Raw genomic sequence first — 21,086 nt, 5'->3', positions numbered from 1 at the left:
TGCCGCCTCACTGGCAGCTCAGGAAGCTGCATGGATGAAGAAATTCATCGACGACTTAGGAGTGGTCCCTTCCATTCAGGACCCTCTTGAGATCTTTTGTGACAACGAGGGTGCGATTGCTCAAATCAAGGAACCTCGTGCCCATCAAAAGACTCGTCACATTGAGCGGAGATTCAACTACATAAGGGATGAAGTTGAAAAAGGAAAGATATGTATTCGCAAAGTTCATACAGATCATAATGTTGCGGATCCACTCACGAAGCTTTTACATGGGCCAAAACATGAGGGACATGTTTGTGCATTAGGGCTTCGATATTCTAGTGATTGGATATGATCTATTTTAAGCATTGTACCGGAACGAAATTATTCAAACTCATTAATATAACTATGGTGTTAATTTATTTGAGTTAAGTCCCTATTTTGCATATTTCATCCATGAATAAGCAATTATTCTAAATTTCCGTAGTCGATCACATTTGTGGGAACAAGTGTGAGGTTTAGACTATTATGAACTTGGATTGGTATACATTCAGGTTGAATGTAGGGCAAGGTTGCTACCAAGGTTCATAGATATTTGTGGGATACAAATATTGGAAGACCCGCTCTCAAGATTTACTGTATGGAGCCTTTGTGGTTGATCACATGTAATCTTGAGTAAAGGCGAATATCATTGTATCCTCTGACCTGAGATACATATTGGGTCCTGATATTCACCGAGTATTATGCCTTGATTCTTTCCTTCGCTATTCTGAAATATGGTAGTACATAAGGAAGAGCTCAGGTATAATACAAAGTGTGTATCTAGGACGTATGTAGTCAAGATGGAATTTGTCCCTCTTATTCGTTGAGAGTCAGATGTCTAAGGCCTGATAAAGTTAAATCTATAAGAGAGTGGTCACTCTGTATCTCTTGGATTTGACATGACATCTAGGACGAAAGGATAAAATGAAAGAATCACCTAATCATATTCGAGATGGGAACTCGAAAAGGATGATGTTATTGAATGGCACAAAGTCATAACATATTGGGGGTGATGGACGGTCGTTAGGTGGTATCCATCACTTGCATTAATTTCTTATGTTTCTCGTGCAAGTGGGAGATTGAAAGTATTTCGTATGCCCGAGAGACATATTAAATTAATGTGGCTAACATGTTATGATCCAAGTCGGGTCATACCCAATAACAAGCTTACCAACACCTTATATGTATTTAATCTTAACGATTGGGTCGTTAAATAAATACGCGACACTTGAACTTTAGAAAATCGGTTTTCTAAAATATCATCACTTGAGATAAATTATTTGGATAATTTATATTTAATTATTTATAGGTTTAAATAATTATGTTGTGTTATATTTTATAAAATGGTTTATAAAATTATTGCAAGTAACAAATACATATACAAGTTTTATAAAAGTTTATACAAGTTTTATAAAAATTGCATCTTGTATAAAATAATGGGTTAGTGTGGGCAGATTTTGTAGCCCCAAGAAATGCCCTCACATGCTTATTCCTTTGGTATTTTTGAGGCTTCAACTTTCAAGGTCATGACATGAAGTATACCAAGGCATTTTGACTAAGACTTGCATGAAAACACACATAGAACTAGCTTGAAAATTCTGCTCCTTCTTCTCTCTATTCTGGCCGAAATATTTGGCTGTTAGGAGAAGGTTTTTCAAGTCCATTTTCAAGTTAAAATTAAGTGTCAATAAATCCTAACCATAGCATTAGGTGTTGGGTAAAAGTTTGGGGTATTATCTCTTGAGGTTTCATAGTTTTGAGACTCCATTCATCACCATCTTTTGCAAGTTGCTGTCTAGTTTTTTGGGTTCAAAGAAAGTGGGTTTGAAGCTAGGTTTCAAGGTGATTAAAGTCTAGCCAATACAAGGGTGTGTTGGTACTTTGTCTCATCATCTTCCTCATCATCATTCAAGCAATTTTCAGCCCTTAAACTTAGTTTAAGGAGGTATAAAACACTCTTCCTTTCTTGTTAATTAGTAAGCATTATTTCACAATTTGATCCATGGGGTTTAACTTTAAAATGGTTTAAAGATAAACAAGTTTAATTGGTAATTACACGCTTCCGAATATTATGATTCTTAAAAGGTTTTAAGGCTTATCCAACTTGTTAAATCCCAACAGAATTAGGAGAACGTACCGAAACTACATCGATATAAAAAGAGACAAAATTTTAAATTAATTATTTGTTTTATAAGTTAAAGGTTTTATATATAAAAAATAAAAACTAAAAAAAAATACCACACCTCAGGCGATTGCATGGGGTTTACACTATGAAACCATGCGATCGCATGGGAAGGAAAAACAGGTCAGGTATCGAAAAAGGCAGTCGCTGCTCTCTGTCTTCATAACCCACACATACAAACACGAACACACACACAAACACGAACACACACACAAATAAACACACCTAAAATCACCAATTTTTAACCAAAATTCACGAAATTTGTTGCTAAAATTCGCTATAATCATGCCTTTTATTGGACTTGGGAGGAAGAAGGTAACGACTTCACCCCTAAAACTCTTTAATTTCGAATTTATAGTGATATTGAGCAATTTTTACCTAATTTAATTTTAATGATTTCTAGCTTAATTAGAGGTAAATTGTTTGTATATTATACTTGTATAACCTAGATTGATGCTATTTGTCATGATTTAAAACCTTAAACTTCAAATTTTTTAGAAATCTAGGGTTTGTGTTCTTGAGAAATTTGGGGTTTTTTAATATAAACATGTTATGGCCTATTTTTGTTATGAATTCATGCTAAATTAAGTAGTGTAACATGTTTAGGTTGTTAATTGATCCAAACTTTGATCATAAACATGATTTTTGAGCATCAAAGTGGACTTTTTAAGTCTAAAATTCATGAACTTGATTACTTTGATATGAATGCCATTTGAAACTTGTTTAATTGCCAGTAATAGTTATTTTGACATGTTATTTAAGTATAATGCTTATGAACATTGTATACATTTTCATATATGCTTATTTGAAAAAGTGTAGAATTGTTAAAATTATGAAAATGTGTATAAGTTTAATATGGATTAAACATGTCTTTATAATTGTTTTAGTTATTTAGCTAACACTAATGCATTATTTGGATGTAAAAAATTTTTGTGTTTAATGTGTTTTGCAGAGAAATACAGATACTGACTGTGCATCATCGTTTAGATAAGCTGATCCAGAACCACAGCCAGAGATGCAACCTGAGCCACAACAAGAGCAGCAACATCATAATCAACACCTGCCATATTATGGACCGGAACTACAATTTTTTCTGCCTACATACAATTTCTGCCTCATGAATTAATAATACACTCAAGAGTTCATGATCAAGAATTACATCCCAATCTCAGATTTGGGCGAAACTGGACAGATTACCTGAAGTACCAACGTAAAAAATTTAAGCTTTACACCAAAAATGTGGAAGTACGAAGGGTGATAGATTGGAGACCTTTGAAGAAGTCAACCTATACACCCCCGCTGATTTGTTATCACCTGATTGTATAGCTTTAATTTATGAAGGATAGAGGGTAGATAGAGATTTTGACGATAATGCCATATGGAGACGAATGTCAAAATTTAATGAGTTTAGGCGAGGTGGAAGACACACCTATTTAGATATTGACTGGGCAGAGCTTCGCGTAATTCATAGGTTTTTAGCGAACTTGATTACACAACTAGGTAGAAACAAGGAGAAAATGACCCTAAATGATTTATTCTACCTTAAGTGTATTCGAGACCCCAGAAGCTTTGTTAACATCCCCTACTGTGTTGGTTATTATTTGTCCAAATTGGTGGAAGGTATACAGGAGGGGGGAATAATAGGAGGTGGAATTTTTGTTACTCTCATTGGAGAGTATTTAGGTGTAGATAGGGAACAAGGGGGTCCAATGATCATGGTTCAGGAACAAATCGACACTATAGGTCTATCGGTTTATCATGGGGCACAAGTACTGTTAAGGAAACACAATAGGGCAGTACCATATCAGGGTCCCTAACAACAGGTAGAGAGGGGTTCGGACGAGGAAATGGAGGAAGCAGATGACATTAGGGATAGTTATACTGATATCTTCCAGCGTATAGATTAGGTGGAAATGAGCAATGAGGCTCGGCATCGTTAGTATGAGTAGTGGAGAGCCGCGGATGAGTACGAACAATCCAGGCGATGCCAGCATGATAGATGGACCATTCATCAGCACCAAATAATGAGCCATCTATCATATCAGGTAGCAAAAAACTACATTCCGACTTAACCTGCTTATTATCCACCACATCAGCCTGACATGCGACCATTGGTGATTTCTTATCTTTTTATCAGTTCCATTGGTGATTTCTTATCTTTTTATCATTTTTATCTATTATTGTTTAAACATTTAATATTTTGATATTTTTATGTAATTTTTAACATTTTTATTATTTTGTACTAATATTTCATATTTATAATTTGAAAGTGGGATATCAAGTCCCATTTCAAATTACTATGCATGTTAATTGTACACAACAGGGTAAAACAGTGAACTTTCAAAGACTGGCATTAAGTTTAGCAAAAGCAACTACTTTTGACGACAAGATACAAAATATATGTGAAATAACAACTGCATGAATGAATAAATGATGTGCACCATTTCTCATTCAAACAAACAAAAATATGTTTGGAAACTTTGGTAAAATTTTAATCATTTTTTCTACGCTAATCGCCCTCATGAATTTAAATTTTTACTGATTTCTTGCAAATGAGGGCATTGCAAGATCTTAAGCGTGGAAAGGGATTAAATTCTTTCAGTTTAAACATTTAAACATTTAATTAATACACTTGGTTTAATTGCCAAATTTTGTGAAAATTTGAAAAATTTTCAACTAAATGAATTCAAAATCATATTTATACATATTTATGAACGATAAAATTAGGTGTTAATACCGAAATTATTGTTACCTCGAAAAAGACATAAATTGAGAAACAATCCAAAACACTTGAATTTATTTAAAACGGAATAGACGAGAATAAAAAGGCAAAGAAAGAAATAAATAAAAGCTAAGTGTGGGAAGAATTTACCAAGTTCTTTAAAACATATATGTGAGGACCCGAGAATTTTCGACAAAATTTTAACTTAATCTTCATATGAATTTGACACTATAAGCAAAATCTGTGATGTTGAGTCTCGAAAGTTTTGAAATCTATATTCATGTAATCAATTGACCTTCGACTGTTCTCGACGATTCACGAACAACTATTTGTAAATAGATAAATATATATTTCAATATATATAGATAGGTATATATTTGAAGACTAAATTTAAAATATTATATGCTTTAGTTAACTATGTAAAATAAAAATAAAATATATTATATTATTAAATATATATATATATATATATATATATATATATATATATAAAGTATATTAAAAATAAATATTAGATGATTGTAATACTCGTTTGATGTTTCGATTGATATTAAGCAAGTTAAATTCAAACTTATGTAATTTTAAAATAAACGGTGATACGAAAATGAGTTCTATAAATTTTAGGCTTATTAAAAATGTATTTAGGAACTATTTGTTAAGTTTTAACACTTTTTATATTTTACCCAGAATTGAGAGGGGCAGTTGATGTAATTTTTATTTAACAAATTAAGGATCAAATTTTACGCCATAATGACTGAAATAAATAAAGATAGTTAATTTAAAATTTTGGTATTTTTCTAATGACCTTTATCCGCCACTGATTATTCAACGGAGCACAATTTAGCATTTCGTAATTCAACTGTCGGTAGAAGGCGGCTAATTATTCATCACACATGTTTTCTATTTTCGATTATTATTATTATTATATTATTATTATTATCTCTCCGTTGATATTTCATACAACTGGGAGAACTCATATTTATATATAAATATATTGCATGATTATCACCACCAACTATCCACTTAGCCTTTTCTCTGCATATCATCTCTATTTCATTTTAAAGTTTTAATATTATATTCATAAATCATATACATACATAAGGGTACCTATATGATTTAATCACTAAACCACACATCATCTGGTTTCTTTACCGGGTTACTCGATCACCATGACCATTACTCAAGCCACCATTATCATTAACAAACTACAACCATGGATGCTCGATCACTACAATTGTTATTTCCGATTTCACCTGCAAAAACCAACTGAAGCACACCTTTCTTTTCCTGTTTCTTTTTCTTGTTCGAACAGCAGCCGTTGCTGCTGTTTTCTGTCGAAGATCACCCCCATCCGCCACCCTTAACCGCCCAAAAACACCACCCTATCATCTCCTAACACCATCTTGTTGTTTCTATTTATTCGTTACTGCTGTTGTCTCTCCAATTAGCCAGAGTGTTAAAGGTGGAATTACCACCTTTGAGTCTTCAACTGTCGGTAATCACTTCTATATTTTTTTATGTATATTCTACCAAACTTGTACAAATTGATTAAAAATCTAACACAATAAAATGCTAACGGTTAAGTAAAATGATAACCCAATTAAAAATAAAATACTACATCAGTAATCAATAAATTATACTCTGTATTATACAAAAGTATAGTTTTGGACAAGTTTAATTTTGATGGTTAGCTAGTCATTGTTATGTATAAACTGTGTCATTATATAACTTTAAACGATATGGACAAATAATTAATACTAATCTATATACTGGAAGTTAATGATTAATTCATGATTGAACTATAGGTGATTAATTGTTTAAAATTGGCGAATTATTACATTTGATACATGAATTAACATTATTTGTTTTCGTATTCATCTAGTCTTTTACCTACCTAACTTCGAGAAAATGTAAGGAACACCCGTTGTATGATAGCTATTTCATATGATTTCATTTTAAATTTTTATTTTTATTATTTTTTATTATTTTATTTTATTTATTTCTTTTTTCAACACTACATTTGATTTGATTAAAATTGACTAATTAAATTTTTGCTTATCATATGAACGTAAAAGTGTTTGATCAAATACTAAAAACGTAGATTATTATTATTATTTATTAACTAGTTTATAACCCACGAATTCGCGAGATTTAAACATAATTGAATACCCCGTTTAAAATTAACTTTAGCTTAAAAGAAATATATGTCGCTGAACGTACTCACGTAAGTTTAGTATAAGAATATAATGAAGTGATACAAATTGACAATATTATACAAGATCACGTTACATAAAGTGTGCAATTATCTATGGTACATAGTAGTAAATTGTTTAACCACACTGATTAAAAATAAATAAATAAATTGAATACCAAGTAATCATAAAATATGTCACGTATGTGGACGTGATTGTCAAACTTTGCTCACTGTCGTAAGTTTTGTAAGTTTGTTACAAGTAGTCATTTATTAACAATAATTGAAGTGTGAATTATCTTGGTGTGAGAATAGTGGCGATTCGAGGATGCAAACTCAATGGGGTCTTCAAAATTTTTATTTTATTTTATTTTATTTTATTTTATTTTATTTTTATTTTTGCAGTCCTAATTATATTTGAATGTTATTTTAATGGTTGTTTACTTTCAAAAGACTACAAGTTCGGAAAGTATATTGGGTCCGAATAGTTAAATTTAGTGGTGTCCTATATAGGTTACATGGTATTTTTTTTACTAATAATTTTTTTAAACTAGCGGTGTCCCGTAACCCATGGGTCACAATGTAAAGTAGCCATTGTGTGAGAAGTTAAAACAAAGTTCTTAAATAGGCATCAACTTATGGTGTCCGGATGATTTTCAATTATAGTTTGACATATTTTAGATATAATAGACTTTTAACAAAGTTAATAGACATATATATGCTGTTGATGTGCTTTGTCTTTGTGAGCATTGCTAGAACATGTACCATTTAAACATGCTGGCTTACTCGAATTCATTTAATTTTTAATTTTTTTTTTAAAATAATGTTACACTATACGTATTTTAGTGAAGTATATAAGAATATCACTAATATATATATATATATATATATATATATATATATATATATATATATATATATATATATATATATATATAAATAAATTAATTAGATTACAATTATATGTTTTAAAATATATATAACTGATATAGGTTATTAATATAAAAATGATATAACTAATAAATTTATATAAATATATATATAAACCTGTTCGATTACAATTATATGTGTTAATACATATATAAATATACAAATGATATAGGTTCGTGAATCCGAGGCCAACCCTGCATTGTTCAACATAGTCATATGTATTTTTACTACAAAATACAATAGGTGAGTTCATTTGATTCCCTTTTACTCTTTACATTTTTGGGACTGAGCATACATGCGCTATTTTTACAACTGCTTTATTAAATGCTCTTGAAATATGTTTTGAACTGCGAATACATGAAATGCTTTCATAAATGTTTGACGAGATAGACACAAGTAAAACATTCCTCGAATGAATTATTATGCAGACAGAAGTTCTGCGGATTATTATTGAATTATGTAGACATGATAATTGCCACCATTGAATTATGTGGACATGATAATTGCCACCGTTGAATTATGTGGACATGATAATTGCCACCATTAAATTATGTGGACATGATAATTGCCACCAATTGATATGAATGTTATGTATCGAGAGAATGATGTTATACACAGGTTGTGTGTATGTTATTTATGTTCACGAGATATGTGTACGGTTACTAAGATTTATGAAAGATGATTTCGTACACGAGAAAGGTGTACTGTATTTAAAAGATATCGCATGTACATTACAGGTGGGTATAGGATTCGGGCCCATTTGTACCATGCAGCATTTTAAATCTTGTGGTCTATCAAAATGATGAATTTTATTGTTTTATGATAAATCTATGAACTCACCAACCTTTTGGTTGACACTTTAAAGCATGTTTATTCTCAGGTATGAAAGAAATCTTCCGCTGTGCATTTGCTCATTTTAAAGACATTATTTGGAGTCGATCATCGCAATGGGACCAGATGTTGGTGACTTCGTCCAGATGGGTTAGGACGGGGTATGACAATATGTCACATATTTTGTACAAGATTATTGTAGGTACTCTTGTTTTGAACTAAACTAATCAGTTTTACCCGATTTACTGTAATATATTCGAAAGAAAGATGGATCTACATGATGAATCAATTCCATCATTAAAAGGAAGTAAATTCTTCCGAAAAAGACACGTGCTTCTTGATTTAGGTTAGGAAGTTGTCATCCAGACCAGCTGTAGGTTGACAAAAAATCTAGAAAAGTCATCTCTAAAATCAACAGGAAATCCACGGACCACAGCATCAAATAGGGTCGCCAAGTGGTCAGATTTATCCTATCCATGAGAGGATCTGTCTCGTAAAATGGGGAGGGCGCCGTGCAAAATAGCTTGATAAGACTAATGAATCAGACCCCCAGAAAGGATAATCTCCTTAAAGATTAAAAATCAACTTCTAAGCCTGATATTACTCAATCCTTGAGATTGACCTTAAAGATTGAGAATTACAAACTCATGGAATTCGATGATATCTAAACTCGAGCTTGAACGAGAAAATATTTTGATCAAATTACAAACCGATTTATTTTCTAAAAACCCTATTTTCAAATGTGTTCATTACCATTGAACGTAAAATCCTAGGAATTCACCTGGAATTCATTAGGTCACCTTAACCAAATCGGGTGTCAACCGTAAGAACGGTGGTTGCATAGCATGGTCGAAGATAGGACCTTGTGCCAGACCGAAAAATTATAGGGTGATCTTTACTATTGCTCCTACAAAGGATAGTAATTGCATCCGACACGTTATGGACCATGATTAACTGCATGCCATTAGACATTGCCTTAAAAGTTTCTTGTTCATCGCTTTCCTTTACAACCGGACGGTAGTTTGCCGAAAGGTAATATACGGAACAAGTAAACTGGATGTGTGCTTTCCGATACAGGGATAGAAGCGGATTACACGAACCTAAAAGTTTTAGCCAAAATATTTTGCAACACCGATGGTGGGTTAATTCAGAAAACTTATCTAGGGTAAAAGCTAGATTGAATTTTCAAAATGATCAAATGTTTTCATAAAGATCTAATTTCCTAAAGGATCTAAATTTTTTATAAGTTATGTGGGACTGTAAATCACAATGTTACTATCATTGTTCATACCGCCGTATTAAAATCACTGATGTACATATTGTGAAGAATAAAGAAGTGATTCTAGTAAAGTTATATTCAAGTTCTATATTGCTTGAGGACAAGCAACGCTCAAGTGTGGGAATATTTGATAATGCTAAAAACGAACATATATTTCATAGCATTATCCTTCCAGAAAGACAAGCTTTTAGTTGCAATTGTTCTATTTTTAAGTGATTATCGTTTAAATATTAAAAGGTGAAGACAAAAGACAGATTCGATGATTTGAAGACGCAAATGACCAAAAAGCTCAAATGTACAAGATACAATCCAAGAGGTTCAAATTATTGATAAGAAACGTCTAAAAATTACAAGAGTACAAGCCGCAAAACGCAAAGTACAAGATATCTAAGCGTACGAAAGGACGTTCGAAAATCCAGAACCGGGACATAAGCCGAGCATCAACGCGCGAGTCAACAGACCTAAAATTACAAGTCAACTATGCACAAGAATATAATATAATATATATATAATTATATAAAATTATATATATATTATATTATATATATTAAATAATCAGCAGCCCACGTTTTATTTGCTTTGTGACCAGGAAAAGACGGCCATGCAATCGCATGGCCTGGATGCTTTAAACTCATGCGATCGCATGAGCCCTGATGGCTGGTCAGGTCTATAAATTGGAACGAATTCGACGAGTTTTACACACATAATATTATCAACTGATCTTCACTCTCTCTCAATTATATTTATATTTTTATTTTATAATTATAATTTTAATATTAAGTTAATAATAATAAGGTTATTATAGCGAATGTTTTAAGGTTGTAAGTCAAAATTATATCCATGAAACTGCCTTTCACACAAGCCACGACATCTATTGTTATACAAAGATGCCGCGCGTAATAGATGAAGCTTTTAAGAGTCAAATTGGTAGAAATTTAGAGGCATATGTGGATGATTTGGTCATAAAAAGCACAACATAGCAAAGTTAATAGGATGATATATTAGAATCGTTTACGTCATTAAGAAAGATAAACATGAAGCTCAACCCGTCGAAGTGTAGCTTTGGAGAAGAAGACGGGAAATTTCTCGGTCATATCATTACTGAGCACGGAATATGCGCAAATCCAAAGAAAATAGAAGCTATTGAAAGCATGCCATCACCTAGAAGTAAGAAGGACGTGAAAAGTTTGACGGGTAAGCTGGCCGCATTGACGAGATTCTTGTCAAAGTCCGCAGAACGATCATTGCCATTCTTTGGAACGCTAAAAAATTCTTTGAAGAAAATGGATTTCAAATGGACAGAGGAAGCAGAAGTGGCTTTTCAAGAGATGAAAAAGTTGTTGAAGGAGTTTCCCACAATGACCGTGCCTATTGCAGGGGAAACACTGACACTCTACTTAGCGGCATCCAAAGAAGCAATAAGTTCAGTGCTGATAGGAAACAAGGGATAGGTACGCACCTCAAATCAAAATCTAGTTATTTCTTATTCAATAGTCATTCATCATATATATATTATGCTATGAGAACAGGTACAAATGCCTGTATATTTTGTTAGTAAAGCCTTAACAGGAAGCGAATTAAATTACCTTGCGATTGACAAACTGGTTTATGCGCTCGTGCATACAGCTAGACGCTTAATGAGATATTTCCAAGCGCATCCAATAATGGTCCTAACGGACCAACCAATAAAGCAGGTATGACAAAGAAACAAAATATTGTCAAAAGCTCAAAATATTCGCTGATAATTGTTGATCAGGTGCTATACAAACCAGAAAATTCTGGTCACATGGCCAAATGGGCTATTGAATTAATTGAGCATGAGATAAGCTTCTCACCAAGAAGTGCGGTAAAAGGGCAAGTCCTAGCAGATTATCTGGCCGAAACAGCCGAAAACATCGAAATCTAGCATGAATCAAAAGAAATACCGCCTCCACCCAAATAACTGTGGGAAATGCACACATATGGGGATTGTGGTCCAGAAGGCGCAGGGGCAGGAATAGTCCTAAAAAGTCCAGAAGGTGAAGAATATACCTTCGCACTGCGTTTCAGCTTCCCTGTAACAAATAATGAAGCCGAGTACAAAGCGCTATTATCAAGAATGCGAGTAGCAAAATACTTGGAGGTAAAAGAGCTGTCGGTAGACGTTGATTCACAGCTAGTTGCAAATCAATTCAATGGGGTATTTGAAGCGCATGATGAATCGATGAAAAAATACCTGAAGCTTGTGCAAGAACTTGCGGTAGACTTTGATTTATTTCAGATAACGCTGGTTTCAAGGACATTGAATAAAAAGGCGGATGCGCTGAGTAAGCTGGCCGCCTTAACATTTAGCCATTTCAAGAAAGAAACTTGGGTTGAGGAAGTGAAAGTTAAATCCATTGACACAGATGGTGTATCCGCCACAGTCAAAGAAGATGAGCCAAGTTGGATGACACTGATAGTGGAATTTTTGAGCACAGGCACATTGCCAATGGATTCAACAGAGGCAAGAAAGATAAAAATGAAAGCACCGATGTATTTGCTAGATAAAGGCAATATATACAGAAACTCCTTTTTGGGACCTCATTTGCGGTGTCTTAATCCACCTCTAGCAGAGTCAATCATACGGGAAGTGCACGAGGGAATGTGTGCTTTGCATTCAGGGCACAAAACAGTTGCGTCCAATATAATGCGGCTCGGGTACTATTGGCCTTCAATGTACAGAGTTGCCGCGGAGGTAATACGAAAATGCCAGTCATGCTAGCTGCATGCGCCAGTAAGCAAAGCTCCGCGACATCCAATGATACCAGTGGCGTCTCTATGGCCATTCTGAAAATGGGCAATCGATATAGTTGGACCATTCCCCGCAGGACCAGGAGGCGTAAAATTCTTGGTCGTAGCTATAGATTAGTTAATAAAGTGGGTAGAAGCCAAACCGCTCAAAACAATTTCGGGCAAGCAGATCCGCAACTTTGTATGGGAAAATATTGTCTTTCGATTTGGAATACCAAATGAAATTGTAAGTGAAAATGGTACACAATTTAAAGGTAACCCATTCAGTGATTGGTGCCAAGAACTCAATATAAAACAAACATTCACATCAGTCGCACACCCCCAGGCAAATGGCCAATGTGAAGTAACAAATAGAGATATCGTGCTAGATAACAAAGCACGACTTGGGTTATGCTGACGGGGTTGGATAGACGACCTACCAAACATACTATGGGCACACCGTAGAACCCCAAAGGGTGCAACCAATGAAACACCTTTCAGCTTGGTGTACGGGTCCGAGGCAGTAATACCTGTGGAAATAAATGTGTCAACCATGCGCATATTGTCCTTCAATGAAAGTAGTAACAGCGAAGAACTGCGTGAAAATCTAAATTTAGTTGAAGAGTGCAGGGAAATGGCGGCTATAAAAGAAGTAATCAACAAGCAAAGAATCGCAAGCTACTATAATAAACACGTACAACCATTATCTTTCCAGTTGGATGATTTGGTATGGCAAAAGAATGAAGCAAGCAGAGCGGAGGATACGGGTAAACTTGGAACAAAATGGGAAAGGCCATATAAGGTTATTGGCATAAGCGATACAGGGGCGTATCGGTTAGCAGGTATAGATGAAAAAGCAATAAAATGCACCTGGCATGCACAAACACTCAAACGGTGCTACATATGAAAAGAAACAGAGGGATTGATCACCCCAAACAACTGTTTAAAGTTTCTATTATGTAAATTTTTATTTTCCATTGTAAACATGACAACTAAGTATTGTTCAAATAAGATGTTTGAAACAAATTGAATCATGCAATTTAAGCTAATAACTTGTATATTTTTACATTTGTTGATTGCATGCCCCTTAGCTGCACAGGGACACACTCCAAGTCTCAAATGGCATAGTTTAGTTCAGTTACTAATACTATTTTTAATGGTGACAGTAGAAAAACATTGTATTGTTACAAACGCTTATACACCGCGCAAGACAGAGACTTGCACAGTCTAGACTATAAAATACAAGTTTGGTTTACTTGTTTAAATAACCCTGACATTGGCGTGGCCGAAAGACTCAAGAGTATATACATTGGTTTGTCTATAATTCCTATAAATTACATTGGATTGTATATGCGTAAACACTTATAAAATTTTTATAAAAGTCTTGAGTATAAACTTATAAGCATTGGTTTGCTTACTTTGTGTATAACATTGGATTGTTAGCACAAGAATAAAAAGATCATGAAACTATTGAAGGGTCGCTCCCGTCATGAAGTCATGACATTTATTCTAAATAAGAGTTATGGCATGCATAAAAATTGTAATGAGTCATTATATCCTCCATAGTGATTTTATAAAAACATAATAATTGCATTTTTGAAGGTATTTCGTATGCCCGAGAGACATATTAAATTAACGTGGCTAACGTGTTATGATCCAAGTCGGGTCATACCCAATAACAAGCTTACCGACACCTTATATGTATTTAATCTTAGCGATTGGATCGTTAAATAAATACGTGACACTTGAATTTTAGAAAAATGGGTTTTCTAAATATAATCACTTGAGTTAAGTTATTTGGATAACTTATATCCTATGGATTTAAATTGTTTATAGGAGTAAACAATTTACATTGTGTAATATTTATAAAAGGGTTTATAAATATACAAGTAACAAATAAATACTAGCACAAATGTTACAAGTTTTATAAAAATACTAATCTTTTATAAAACAAAGTGGTGGTGGGGTTTGCATAGCCCAAGGAAGACCAACATGTGCTTGTGTTGTTACTTTTAATATGACATAATTCTCAAGTGTATGCATGCTCACTTTAACCAAGCCTTTTGACTCCTTTCAAGAATGCAAGTGGAGGACACAATATTATTCTTTTGGGAGGGTGCTGGCCGATTTTAATCAGCCTTTTTTGCTGAGATTCTGGCCGAAATTATGGGTGAACAAAAGGTGGTTTCAAGCTTGGTCACTTCAATGTACAATATGTATATGAACCAAGACTTGTGAGGTTGAAAGATATGCATTTTAATACATATGAAACCACTTGTAATCAGCTCATTTTTCAGCTCTTTTCTGCTGAATCTGGCCGTGAGTTTTAGGTAGGAAGAAAGGGTTCTTCATGTAGTATTGCAAGCTCTTATGTAGTGTCAAATAAATCCTAACCAAATTGCATGGTGTTAGTAATCAAAGCTTGGGGTATACTACACTTGAGGCTTCAAGTTAGAAGCTTTTAAGTCATCAAACATCATCACTAATTCACTGCAGCTGCTGGTCGGTTTTAACAAGCAAACAAAAAGGGGTTTCAAGTTAGTTTTAAGGTGAATAAGGTTAAGTAAGACTCAAGGGTGTTTTGGTGTCTTGTTTGGTCATCTTCTTCATCATCATTCATGACTTATAGCAGCCCTTAAACTTGTTTTAAGGAGGTATTAAACTCTATCTTTTCTTGTTAATTAGTAAGCATATATATTCACAACTTGATCCATGGGGTTTAGCTTTAATTGGTTTAAAGATTAACAAGATAAAAATGTTACTAACATGCTTCCGCTTTGATTATGTTTCTTAAATGGTTTTAAGACTTTCAAACTTGTTAAATCCCAACAATGGTATCTAGAGCCGAAGTTGTTGAAATATGCTTCGAGATGGTTATTAAACCCACTATAATTTTGCATTCTATGAACATGCATGAAGTAGAATGTAAAATTTTCGGTTTTGGGTGGTTGTCATTTTGGCCAAAATCACTTGTGATTCTGCATTCTGTACTGCAAATCACTTGTGATTCTGTACTGCCAATCACTTGTGATTCTGTGTTGCCGATCACTTGTGATTCTGTATTGCCAATCACTTGTGATTCTGTGTTGCAGATCACTTGTGATTCTGTGTTGCCGATCACTTGTGATTCTGTATTGCCAATCACTTGTGATTCTGTATTGCCTATCACTTATGTTGATGATGTTCACAATCTAAGCCTTGACCTTGTGTTTGGTTGCATGCATGGTTGATTGATATTTATTCAATTGGTTTGTAATAATATTTATTCATTTGGCATGTAATAATTCATTCATAAGGCTATGTAATTTATTTTATATTTGGTATGTAAAATAGATTAGGTTGTATTTTCATTTTCTAGATAAAAATGTATTAGGATACATATTTTGTAAAATGAAGATACAAGATGATGAAGACTTGAAGAACACAAGGAGCATTTGGATGCAAGGTTAAGTGGGAGATTGGAAATCTCTTGCTTTGTGTTAAAACCCCTTAACCGGTGGCATTTGTTTTCGGCTAAACAAATGTCCACCAAAATGGCTAGATTGTGAACACACTTATTTTGCTTGTGTGGTTGTGTATTGTATGATTGTGGATTGTATGTTTGTATGCTACAAGTTAATCTCACAAGTTAACAACAAGCAAAATGGAAATTTAATTGGTTAAATTATACATTAGTTAACGACATGCAAAACGACAATTTAATTGGTTAAATTAAAAATGGCTAAAAGGACATTAATAAACGGTTATTAAGATCATGATTAGGATCATATATATAAAATGGTTTATAGACATGAAAATGGATTTTCATAAGAACCATACACTAAATGCATGTTAGTGTATGGCATAAAAGTTTTCTCAAACTAGAATTAACGAAAACTTAAAATCCCTTTTACTAAACAAGGCAACAAGTTTAACGCCATCCTTTTGTGTGACACTTAAGCATGTTAGGGAACTCATGATGGGATAAAGGTCACCTAACCATCATGAACAAACTAATATGATTAAGGTGAGTTTCGCATGCTTGTGGGATAAAGGTCACCTAACCACTTGTATGTTAAGTTTACACGTTTACACAAGTAGGACGACTTGATTTGGGAATCATGAACTTAGGGTCACCGAAGCATGAGGAACAAATAGGCGTTGATGGGATAATATGCCATGCAAAAGGATTACATGATCCCATACATTAGAAGTTGCAAAAGGATTGCAATTGTCATATAATGACTACCTAGCTAAATCAAATAACGGGATAAAGGTCACCTAACCGAAATTTGGTTTACCGTTGGATTCTAAAATTTAATATATCAATTGGATTAAAAGGGTATTGAATGTTAAATTAAAATCAATACTTAAATGAACTTTGTTAAATTTTGTAGATGGCCGCCAATAACAACAACATTCCTAACGCACCAATCAACTTTAATAACCTATCATTGAGGTCCATCCTCAAAAGGGAAAATAACTCCCAATCCGTTTCATCTAATACACTAAAGATGAAAAGCCTCATTGATCGATTGTACCGTCTCAATAGTCCCGTGTCTAATGAATTAACCACGGACCTTATCCTCAACTCTTTGTCAAAAAGGTTTGACACATGCGTGTTGAATTACAGCATGAATGATTGGGATAAGAGCATTGGCGAATTACATGCCATGCTAAGGACGGATGAATCAAGCATGGGTAAAAAGGCTTCACCCATGCTCACGATCAAAGAAGGTGGATCCAAGGATGAATCCTCTTCTAAGCCAAAGGTGGCTAAGAAGAAAGGACCCACCTATAAGGGCAAAGGAAAGGAGAAGATGGTTGCCCCAACCAACAACACTATATCGCAAAAGGTTGCAAGGCAAGCAAACCCCAAGGAAGATCCGTGCTTTGGTTGCCGTGTGATGGGTCACTAGAAACGCAACTGCCCGGTCTACCTAAAGGAGTTGAAAACAAAGAGGGATGCAGGGCAAACCTCAGGTAATGTATATATGGAATATGTTGAGCTTAGTATTACTTCTTCTAATACATGGGTATTAGACACAGGATGTGGAACTCATATTTGCAATTCATTGCAAGGGTTCATGAGAGGTAAACTAAATGCGGGAACAACAAGTCTCTACATGGGAAATGGTGCAAAGGTGCACGTAAAAGCTCAAGGAGACTTTGTTTTAAAGCTACCAAGTAGTTTGGAGCTTATATTGAAAAATGTTTTGTATGCACCTGATTTAACGCGAAACATTATTTCTGTTTCCCATTTAAGACAATGTGGTTTTAATCTTAATTTTATTAATGATGATATCCATGTTTTCTTGAATGATATGTTCTATTTTAAGGCTTCGCCTTTGAATGGTATTTATGAATTGGTTCATGATAACACATCATTCGATAGCTCAATATACCAAGCAAGCACCAAGAAGCTCAAAATGGATTTGAGTGATTCCTACTTATGGCATTGTCGCCTTGGTCACATAAACAAGAATCGAATACATACACTTCAAAAGAATGGACTTTTGAAATCAAATGAACTTGACTCGTTTGATGTATGTGAATCTTGTTTGCAAGGCAAAATGACTAAAGCACCTTTCAAAGGGACCTATGAAAGGGCTAAGGACTTATTGGAATTAATACATTCGGATGTATGTGGACCCTTTAAGCCCATAGCTAGGAATGGTGAAAGATACTTCGTTACTTTCATTGATGACTTCAGTCGTTTCGAATATGTCTACTTATTAAGACACAAGGACGAAACTTTTGAAGCATTCAAGGAATATCAAAACGAAGTACAAAAATCAACTCAATAAGACAATTAAGGTACTTCGTACCGATAGAGGAGGTGAATACCTAAGCGATGCCTTCCAAGATCATCTTAGGAGTTGTGGGATTATCTCACAACTTACTCCACCAGGAACACCCCAACCTAATGGAGTGTCCGAAAGGAGGAACCGAACCCTAATGGATATGGTTCGATCTATGATGGCAAGAAGCTCGTTACCTCTATCATTTTGGGGTTATTGTCTATGCTCCGCGGCTCGTATTTTAAACATGGCCCCAACCAAGAAGGTGGAGCGAACACCTCATGAGATGTAGTTTGGAAAACCTCCATCTCTATCATACTTAAAGGTATGGGGATGTGAAGCTTATCCTAAGCGTTACGTCCCTAATAAGTTGAATGCTCGATCCACAAAGTGTATCTTCATAGGATATCCCAAGGATGATATGGGATACTATTTCTATGATCCATCCGAGCAGAATGTATTGGTTGCTCGGAAGGCTGAATTCCTTGAAACTAAGTTCCTCCTGGAAGGAAATAGTGAAAGGAAGATAGATCTTGAAGAGGTTCAAGATCAAGTAGATAATACACAATTGGTTGACACTAGCACTCAACATGAAAATGTTGAGAATGATCACATGGGTGATCAAGGTATACAAAACATTCGTAGATCTGGTAGAATTAGTAACCCTCCTGAGAGATATGGGTATCTCATAGATGGTTACTATACGGTTGATTTGGATGAACCGACAAACTACCAAGATGCTTTATCACGGATTGATAAAGATAAATGGCAGGAAGCCATGAACGTTGAGATGCAATCCATGTATGACAACCAAGTTTGGGAATTGGTTGCACAACCTACTAACTCCAAGTTAGTTGATTGTAAATGGCCTTTCAAGGAGAAAACCAAGATACATGGAAACTTGGATACATATATAAAGTATGCAAGTTAAAGAAATCAATCTACGGATTGAAACAAGCATCAAGAATGTGGAATCATCGTTTTAATGAGGAAGTCAAGAATTTTGACTTCATTAATAACGGTGATGAAAGTTATGTATACAAGAAAGCTAGTAGGAGCACTATCATGTTCCTTGTACTATATGTGGATGATATATTATTATTTGGAAATAATATTCCGCAAATCCAAGGAGTTAAAAACTTGGCTAAGTAGTTGCTTCTCCATTTAGGATCTTGGAGAAGCACAATACATTTTGGGGATTGGGATCTACAGAGATAGATCCAAGAAATTGATAGGTTTGAATCAAAGTGCATACAATAAAAGGCTTGAAAAGGTTCAAGAAGGAAAACTCTAAGAAAAGTTTGGTACCTTTTCAAAGAGGAGCGATTCTCAGTTTATCTCAGTGCCCCACCACGAAAGATGAACAAGAAAGCAAAAGAATGTCCCATATGCGTCTGCTATTGGGTCAATCATGTATGCAATGATATGCACTACACCGGATGTGTCATGCGCTCTTAGCATGACAAGTAGATACCAGAATAACCCAGAAAATAGTCATGGGACTGTGGTTAAAAGTATATTGAAATACCTTGGAAGGACTAAGGGTATGTTTCAAATATACGGGTCTAGTGAGGAGGAACTCGCTGTAAAAGGTTACGTGGACGCGAGCTTCCAAACTGAAGGTGCGGTCTCTTGGAAGAGTTAAAAATAGAATGTTGTTGCTTTATCCACTACAGAATCAGAATACATCGCCGTCTCATTGGCAGCTAAGGAAGCTGCATGGATGAAGAAATTCATCGACGACTTAGGAGTGGTCCCTACCATTCAAGACCCTCTTGAGATCTTTTGTGACAACGAAGGTGCGATTGCTCAAATCAAGGAACCTCGTGCTCACCAAAAGACCCGTCACATTGAGCGGAGATTCAACTACATTAGGGATGAAGTTGAAAAGGGAAAGATATGTATTCGCAAAGTTCACACAGATCATAACATAGCGGATCCACTCACGAAACTCTTATATGGAGCAAAACATGAAGGACATGTTTGTGCATTAGAGCTTCGACATTCTAGTGATTGGTTATGATCTGTTTTAAGTATTGTAACGGAACGAAGTGGTTCAAACTCATTAATATAACTATGGTGTTTATTTATTTGAGTCATGTTCCTATTTTGCATATTTTATCCATGAATAAGTAATTATTCTAAATTCCGTAGTCGATCACATTTGTGGGAATGAATGTGAGGTCTAGACTATTATGAACTTGGATTGGTTAACATTCAAATGGTGAATGTGGAGCAAGGTTGCAACCAAGGTTCATAGATATTTGTGGGACACAAATATTGGAAGACCCGCTCTCAAGATTTACTGTATGGAGCCTTTGTGGTTGATCACATGTAATCTTGAGTAAAGGAGAATATCATTGTATCCTCTGACCTGAGATACATATTGGGTTCAGATA

The 21,086-nt window shown here is 34.5% G+C and overlaps 1 protein-coding gene across 1 annotated transcript; it reads left to right on the top strand.

Moving 5' to 3' along the window:
* Nucleotides 1-12,107: 12,107 nt before the first annotated feature.
* On the top strand, nt 12,108-12,899 carry LOC139900840 (uncharacterized). The gene has a single exon (XM_071883593.1). The coding sequence runs from the start codon at nt 12,108-12,110 to the stop codon at nt 12,897-12,899; it is 792 nt and encodes a 263-aa protein (XP_071739694.1).
* Nucleotides 12,900-21,086: the final 8,187 nt, after the last annotated feature.

This window comes from Rutidosis leptorrhynchoides, chromosome 3 (genome assembly GCF_046630445.1).
Source record: "Rutidosis leptorrhynchoides isolate AG116_Rl617_1_P2 chromosome 3, CSIRO_AGI_Rlap_v1, whole genome shotgun sequence".
Taxonomy (NCBI): domain Eukaryota; kingdom Viridiplantae; phylum Streptophyta; class Magnoliopsida; order Asterales; family Asteraceae; genus Rutidosis; species Rutidosis leptorrhynchoides.
Note: the sequence above shows the minus strand (reverse complement) of the source record. Positions and strands in the feature narration are given on the sequence as shown.

Bases quoted from the DNA above. Each gene is read 5' to 3' on its own strand.
- LOC139900840 (XM_071883593.1), top strand. From the start codon at position 12,108: ATGCACACATATGGGGATTGTGGTCCAGAAGGCGCAGGGGCAGGAATA.